Here is a 7613-nt window from a genome sequence, read left to right as displayed (position 1 = left end):
TCCAATGAATGCAATCAAACACGGAAATGATACATTTAAGTAACTTATATTAATTGTTAAAAGTTATGTGTAACAACTACTTATCAACTAGATATCCCTAATGTACGTCAACAATATCAAGCCTACATCATCGTTCTTATTACTTTTCTTATATGAATGACGTTTGTAGTAACACAACAAAAATGTAAAACCTTCACGGTTGTCTAGTGTTGTAAATACAAAACCTATGTATGCATTTTATCAAACTAAATGTGTGGGTTAGCATACAGTTATTGTACATATAAATATTGTATTTAGTGATAGCCAGGTTTGATTTGTCTTTCAATCCAAAACCTTTAGAAATCACACTAAACTTGAGTTATGGATGAATTATAATTGTGGTAATGCCATTCCAGCTGATTACTAGGGCAGATTGGGGTGCACAGGAGGTAAGTACAGAATTATAATATTAAATTTTCTTCTTTAAAGACGCTTTTGGAAAAATAAAATCAAGATTAAGTTATTCCTGCAGCTTAACATAAGCATATAGTAATATTATGTTTGGTCAACTGTTGATAATAAATTAAAGATGCCGTATCCTAAGTGGTCAAATATTTAAACCAAAATCGCGTTCGAATCTAGTTTCACTGTGTATAGGGTGTGATTTATTAGTTTCTTTTCATTTCATAAAAAAATATTTAAATTTAAAATGTGTAAATCTATACTGCAAAATTGCTTTTAGATTAAGGTAAGCAAACGTTAAGAGCCATAAAGTCTGAAGACAACTGCTTAGTCCCATCGTGATTGATCAATATTTAAACTTATTTACCTTATTGCAGAGCATTATAAGTGTAAATCAATGTTTTAAGTGTTGTTGGATGTATTTTTCCTTTATCAAAAGTAGAGGTTTCTGAGCATGTGTGTGCTTCATTTCATAGCTCTCATAAAGATATTGTTGATTTTAAAATTTTTTATGTTATCCTAATTATTTATAGACCCACTTATGCACTTGACTTTATGGATGTAAGAAATAAGTCTTATAGAGACAACTTTTCAATCTCACTTGTCTAGGTAGAATACGACTGCGAGGAACTTCAGAGTCCTGTAGAAGTTGTTCAAATAGTCTCTGACACAGAATCTGATCACTGTTACACCAGAGGAGAATGCGGAGAAACAGTCCAGGAGATACAGAAGGTCCACATACAACAGGACAACCTGCAAGACATTAACTTCAAGTGGGTGAGAATTTTAGTACAGTATATTAGTCCACGAGTCAGTATAGTTAGGCCAAAAACGTCTGTGCGAACGGTTGGTTAATGTTTCAGTTTATTAAGTAAATCATTTGTATTCTTCTGACCATCCATCTGTATTCCATCATTTGTATTCTTGTATCCATCTGACTCAACCACGTACATTGCGTTGTAGCAAATATTTTCATGAAATCTGATGTGGTGGCTGTGGTCGAAACTGCCAAATTAATAAACCCCATCACCTAAGGAAATTACCGTATAAACTGATTGCGGTTCATCCCAGAAAGAGAAGAGACTTATTAAAATTAAGGAGTAACCAAAAATAAAGGTTAATAACCAATGAACTAAACTTAAAGTAAGTGGCTACTTGGCTGTAACTGGTGACTTATCCCTTTCAGACCCAGCACACTCATTTGTGTAGGTAAATTTTTAAGTCCTGACCACCTAACCAACACGATTGTGTAGGTTAGATGTTTATTTGTTTTTTTTGAAGTTTCTGGATCTTTCTGTTGCTCAGACCTGTACGCATCGATTGTGTAGGTTATGGAGATCAGCTGGGAATTTTTGTTTTGCAGTCTGCCTTCATGTCTTATGGTAACACTGAATGTTTTGTTACAATGTCACGGTAAGATAGGAGAAAGAGGCAACTGTTAAGGTTAATGACTGTTTTATTTATGTTTTTAAATTTATATAATGCTAATTATTGCTGAAACTGAAATGGTTAATATGGTATTATGAAGGTTTCGTCTTTAAAACAAACCTAATCAATAATTTTAGTATTTGAAATCTAGGTTAAAAACCAACATTTATTCAAAATTTGCTCAGAATTTAAAGCGGTCGAGATGACTAAGATTCTGGGGTCTAAAAGGAATAGGAAACGTAATTTATTTTTTACGGAAACAGAACCATCAAAAATGTATTTAAAATGATGATACTATTCAACCTTCTTTCTTTCTTATTCAAATAGTTCCAAAATTTCTAAAAGTCCGCAAAAAATAAGACCATGTAGTCATACTAAATCCCCTATAATTATCCGTGAGTCAGTGGTCTGAGGAAAAATGTTGCTGCATTTGTTAACGTCGGGAATTGTATATTCAAGACCATACGTTAAACGTAACTTATTACGTTATAAGTAACTTATAAAACAAATCAATTTTATGTCTTAAACATATTTTGATATGAACAAACAAAATCAAATAAAACCATGCGTTTCGTAATTTATTGTTTCTTGTAGTTTTGTGATCGGTGGGGACGGCAACGTCTATGAAGGGCGAGGATGGAAGAGAAAGGTCCAACAACATCAAAATTGGCAAACTAATATCTGCAATAACCTTGTCATAGGCTTCGTCGGAGGCGATATAATAGGTAAGTAATACTGATATTATTAATACTAGTGTTGTTTATGTTTGACAACTTGACCACAAGCATTCTAGTACAGTAGGTTGGGCACAATACTAGTGTCTAAAGGTTATACCTAATCAAAAACTATTAAGGGTCCAAGTGTTTCTTTGAGTTTCAGCAAAATGTGTTTACAAAGATAAGTAAAAATTATTTTACCTAAAGAAATTGTAAGCGAGACATGTATAAAACCCCACTTTAAGGTGTATAATCCCTAATATAATATTCAAAAATATTACCAACCATGAAATGTATACAGGTCAAATTAACACCTTCAATATATCTTGTTGATCTATACTGCTTCTTCGTAATCTGCAATAGTCATAGTTTGACAGCTGCTGTTGTAGTTAGAATCTGATTCAATTTTAGTTCCAGTTACCCTAACAATTGCAGTAAAAGTTTCAATCCCAGAAATTGTTTCTATTACAGTTGCAGTTGTAGTTACGGTATCGTATTCAGTTGAAGTTGCGGTTGCGGTTACATATTCAGTTGCAGTTCCAGTTTTATTTTCAGTTGCAGTTGCAGTTACAGATACATTTGAAGTTTCAGTTGGAGTTGTAGTTACAGTTACATTTGCAGTTGCTGTTAAAATTACGGTTGCAGATACAGATCCAGTTGCAAATACTTAAGATATAATTTTGCCGGACTGTAATCGTTTGAAGTTATATTCATTAGAATATCTGTAATGCTCCTTCTAAGATAATTGGAAATTTTAAGTAAAATATTTTGTTATTTTTTCAGCTAATCCACCATCAAACGTAGTGTTCCAAGCATTCCATGAGTTTATCGTCCATTTTGCAGAAGAAGGGAAACTCAGTAAAGAAAAACACATTGAAATAAAAATGTAACAATCCATTAATGATTCTTTAACACTATAAGTTACGTTTACTACTCGCTACTATACTTATATTTTATATTAAAACTGTGTTCGTGCACCAATAATGAGTTTATTTTTCGTACTAAGTTTTCGTACCACATCTCAAAACTCAAAAGATCAATGTTTAAAATCATAACTGTTTTACTATAAAAATTATAGTTAAAAAATCCTTTTCATATTTTTATTTATTATTTGAAATACACTATTAGCTACAGCATTTAAAAAATAGCTTACTTGAGACTAATTGTTGTTTTTAAATAATAAATCATGTCCATTCAATGAATAAAAGTTTAAGTTGCTAATAATAAGTAAATAAAAATAACAATAGTAACTACGATATTTGAAAAAAAAACTTCAAACCCTTAATTTTAATCTGTTTAACTCTGCTTTTAAAACCATAAAGCTTTTATTTTAGTTGTGAAATTGTTAATTTTACAAATAGAAAAACCAAAAATGGCAAAATGTATAAATTGTTAAGAAATTAAAAGTTAAAAGGGCTTGTATTTGCCTCAATCACTTTCTTAGAAAAATAAAGTAGATATAGTAACCACCACGAATTTATCAATGTAGTCATTTACATAATTGTAAACACACGTTATCTATTGACGCCCTTATCTCCATTAGAAAATCAACTAACGACTTTACATAAATAATCTTTAATCAGAATAAGGTTAGTGTTGCCGATATTGTTAGTCTCCTTCCATTGTTACATATTGTTGCATACTCTAAATAGACTGTGAGTCATACACGGGTTTGTAAGGATTGAAAACTTTTAAGAAGTGGTTTGCAGCTTTTTTACTAGCAGGAAAGTGATTTAAAGTAAGTAAATATTTTAATCATCTACTGTAAATGTTATATGTGAGTTTTCAAGTTTTTTTATGACCGAAAGATTTTTGTGTGTATATTTTCAGTTTTGTAAAATTGATGTAATTTACTTCTGTAAATTATAATATTACAATGATATTGAAAAGGTTGTTTAATCCTATTAAATTTTCGCTTAGAAAAGTCCTTATAAATAGAGAGACAGTGTTGATGTGAACATCAAATATTATATTTGTAGCTTATGAAATAATGCACGTTGTGTATTATCACTTCGTATGATAGGTTGCTTTGGTTACAAAAGTGTTGTTTCGTCTTACTCTACTGTTATTCTTTAGCTTATATGTTGTTTCAGACAATTTGTTTATTAGTACTTGAAGATTTGAGCATATTAACTGTAAATTAAGTTGAATTTGTACTTGTACATGGTATGTTTACTCACACATTTAGGGGTAAAACTCGTTAATTATATTTTATCTGGAGTTATTTTATCTCAATCACAACGTATTTTGTCAACTGCGTTTTAATATCTTTCATAAAACTTCTAGGTTTGATCTAATTTGATCTAAATTACTTCATAGCCCATTACAAAAAGTAAATACTAGATTATTTTTAACTTTAACTTCTAGTTTGATGAGTCAAAAATGTAATCTGTTTCAATGATATGTGTACTATAAATAGATTGAATTACAATACAAAAACAAGATGTCAAGTAAAAAAATTATATTTGGTCAATTGGGAAACCGTTCTACGAATTAAGAAAATACCTCAGAATCTTATAATAATACACCACTACGTCTTTTCACAGTCCAGCAGGATGCCGAAAAAGAAGAAAGCGTACGATAAGATTCCGAGTTATAGAAAGTATGATTCAGAAGACGATAATAAGATCATAGACCCTGATGATGATCCTCGTAATATGTTCACGAAACAGTGGAAGTTTTTTACACGGGAACAGTGGGGGGCGAAGCCCGGGTTTGCCCATCGTCCGCTGCACACCCCGGTCAGGAAACTACGGGTGATTTATGACCTGAACATGGACCGATGTACGGTGACCAAGACCTGCAAGAAAATTGTCTTCGGAATACAGAGGAGGCATTTACATCTGGGGTGGCCTGACATAAACCTCAAGTTAGTTGAGACTTTTTTTGTAAATTTCAACAATGCTGTATTCTTAAATTAGCATTATGTATAAGTGTCAAGATCAGTAATAAGATTTTACAATTTTGCTTGAGTTGGCATGCACATGCTTTATGATGTTTTTGTAATATTACGATTTTTTATTTGATTTATGCATTATGTCTGATGTTTTTTTATGCAATTGACCATATATTACTGATTACTCGTAACTTCCCTTGTAATGTTAAACATGTCTAGAGCATTTATTTATTACAAGTAACGACTGACAGTAAACGTAACGGTGGAAAAATACATTTTGTGTAAAACCACCTTAGGATCTGGCTTACAGAAATTAATATTTCTGATGTATAGAATACATTTACTATCAGGAGCCAATTTGATTTAAATTCTTGGCCTTACAGTAGATTGGTGTCAAATTGGCATTTACACAATCTACCCAATTAAAAATATCAGATGTTTCGCCCATGCTACGATATGATATCCAGAGAAGAATATTTAATGATTATATTTATCACCTCAGTCTAGGAATTAAAACCACCCAGATCCGTATACATTCCCTACTACTATTCTTACCAGAACAATAATGACAAAAAATTGTAATGACCAGCAGTAAGAAGGTAATTAAACACGCCTTTGAGGCCCACATTCCTGGATATTTTCCTTTGTTAGGTAGGAATGGCCTTAACATTTAGACGGAGTTAAGTTATAATATACCTAAAAATAGTAATTTAAGAATGAATGTGATCGAATAAATTTAAACACGATTAATGTTTTTTTTAGTTTCGTAATAGCAGGAGATGGAAATGTTTACGAAGGTCTAGGCTGGACCAAGAAGATCATCAGACTTCCTCACCATTCCCTGGAGACTGGGAACACCCTTGCCATTGGCTGCATCGGCAGATACAACAGTGAGTACAGCGGAGGACATGTCAGTTAGATGTTCCATGAGAGAGGAGAAATTAAATAGTAAAAATATAATGAGCCCGTGATGTGAAATCAATGCAAAAATGTGTTAGGCTTGTGTTCTATTGACACCACTTACTATTAGATCAGTATGAATCAGCACACCCCTGCTTTGCTTAGTGCGTTCCATGCACAGGATGGTTAAGACATAGCGGACAAGCAAATTCAAGGTTAAAAATCCCGCTCTTTATAAATGATTTTAGTAATAAATAAAGTTTACAATATAATGGTGAACAAAGTCATACTTTAACAGAAAATCATTCATAACTCTATGACAACGTTTGGTTTTGTAAGTAAATTGTTTTACTTGTATTTGGTGTTGCATTGTTGTGCACAGATAGTTTTCCCCAAAATATTTTAAGTAATATGAATAGTTAGTTGTATTCAACTTTTTTAGAAAGAATTCGAAACTTTTGAGTCAGTTTGTCACGAAGTATGCTTTGCATTTTGGAAAACTTTCATGTTTACAAAAATTACTAGAAGGGTAACTGAGCATAATACTTTTTACAAAAACTTTGCAAAATAAATTATAGTGACTTAAATAAATTCCAATAACTATTCTAAATAAACGATAACAGTTTAATTATACACAATTGTATCAGTATAGTTTTCTTTGTACTGAATTACAAAACTAATACTTTGGCAAAAATATTTCAGGACTAACGCTTCCCCGCAGAATAAAGAAAACACTTGATCTATTTATAAAGAAGTCTGTAGAAGATGGATATATTGTAAAAGAAATATTTAATGGAGAATTCTGGAGGATAAAACAAAGTTGTAAACTGTGATTTTAACTTAAACTGTATAATTTTAACGGAATTAGAAGAGCTCTGGTTGTACCAAATGTTTTAGTTTGAAACAAGACAGTAAACTGCATTTATGGGTTTGTACTTAGACTAAAATAAAACGCAATTTAGTAAACCTTAACATTTTTTCTTAAGCTCCTTGCACTCTTATCAGCAATGCTTTGCTGTTAAGAGCATAGTGTACAGTAAACAAACATGACATTTAGGGCCAAAGAATTGCACGAATAACAAGATAGCATATATTGGGGTGATATCTGTTTTCTAAATGTTCTAAAACGCAGGTAACAACTTACCTGCTAAAGTAAAAGAAAACATGCATAATATAATGTTTTAAGATTTGTTTGCATTAGTTTGTGTACAAAAGATAGGCCTAACCCCACA

General features: G+C 31.6%; 2 protein-coding genes across 2 annotated transcripts; both read left to right on the top strand.

The window, feature by feature from the left end:
- Positions 1–230: 230 nt before the first annotated feature.
- On the top strand, positions 231–3502 carry LOC128983888 (peptidoglycan-recognition protein 2-like). The gene is made up of 4 exons (XM_054403142.1): positions 231–428; positions 1051–1214; positions 2464–2594; positions 3369–3502. The coding sequence occupies exons 1-4, from the start codon at positions 384–386 to the stop codon at positions 3473–3475; spliced, it is 447 nt and encodes a 148-aa protein (XP_054259117.1). The 5' UTR covers positions 231–383; the 3' UTR covers positions 3476–3502.
- Positions 3503–4191: 689 nt separating this feature from the next.
- On the top strand, positions 4192–7337 carry LOC128987978 (peptidoglycan-recognition protein SC2-like). The gene is made up of 4 exons (XM_054409138.1): positions 4192–4323; positions 5132–5454; positions 6244–6371; positions 7084–7337. Exons 2-4 carry the CDS (start codon positions 5141–5143, stop codon positions 7212–7214), a joined length of 573 nt encoding a protein of 190 aa, XP_054265113.1. The 5' UTR covers positions 4192–4323; positions 5132–5140; the 3' UTR covers positions 7215–7337.
- Positions 7338–7613: the final 276 nt, after the last annotated feature.

The sequence above is a fragment of the Macrosteles quadrilineatus genome, unplaced genomic scaffold, assembly GCF_028750875.1.
Source record: "Macrosteles quadrilineatus isolate MER2022 unplaced genomic scaffold, UCM_ALF_1.0 Scaffold_2__2_contigs__length_208266976, whole genome shotgun sequence".
Classification (NCBI taxonomy): Eukaryota; Metazoa; Arthropoda; class Insecta; order Hemiptera; family Cicadellidae; genus Macrosteles; species Macrosteles quadrilineatus.
The sequence above is the reverse complement of the archived record's forward strand: the minus strand, read 5'-3'. Positions and strand labels throughout refer to the sequence as shown.

Bases quoted from the DNA above. Each gene is read 5' to 3' on its own strand.
- LOC128987978 (XM_054409138.1), top strand. From the start codon at position 5,141: ATGCCGAAAAAGAAGAAAGCGTACGATAAGATTCCGAGTTATAGAAAG. The intron at 5,455-6,243 runs GTTAGTTGAGAC...TGTTTTTTTTAG, and splicing joins TGGCCTGACATAAACCTCAA to TTTCGTAATAGCAGGAGATG. The intron at 6,372-7,083 runs GTGAGTACAGCG...AAAATATTTCAG, and splicing joins CTGCATCGGCAGATACAACA to GACTAACGCTTCCCCGCAGA.
- LOC128983888 (XM_054403142.1), top strand. From the start codon at position 384: ATGCCATTCCAGCTGATTACTAGGGCAGATTGGGGTGCACAGGAG. The intron at 429-1,050 runs GTAAGTACAGAA...TCACTTGTCTAG, and splicing joins CAGATTGGGGTGCACAGGAG to GTAGAATACGACTGCGAGGA. The intron at 1,215-2,463 runs GTGGGTGAGAAT...TGTTTCTTGTAG, and splicing joins CTGCAAGACATTAACTTCAA to TTTTGTGATCGGTGGGGACG.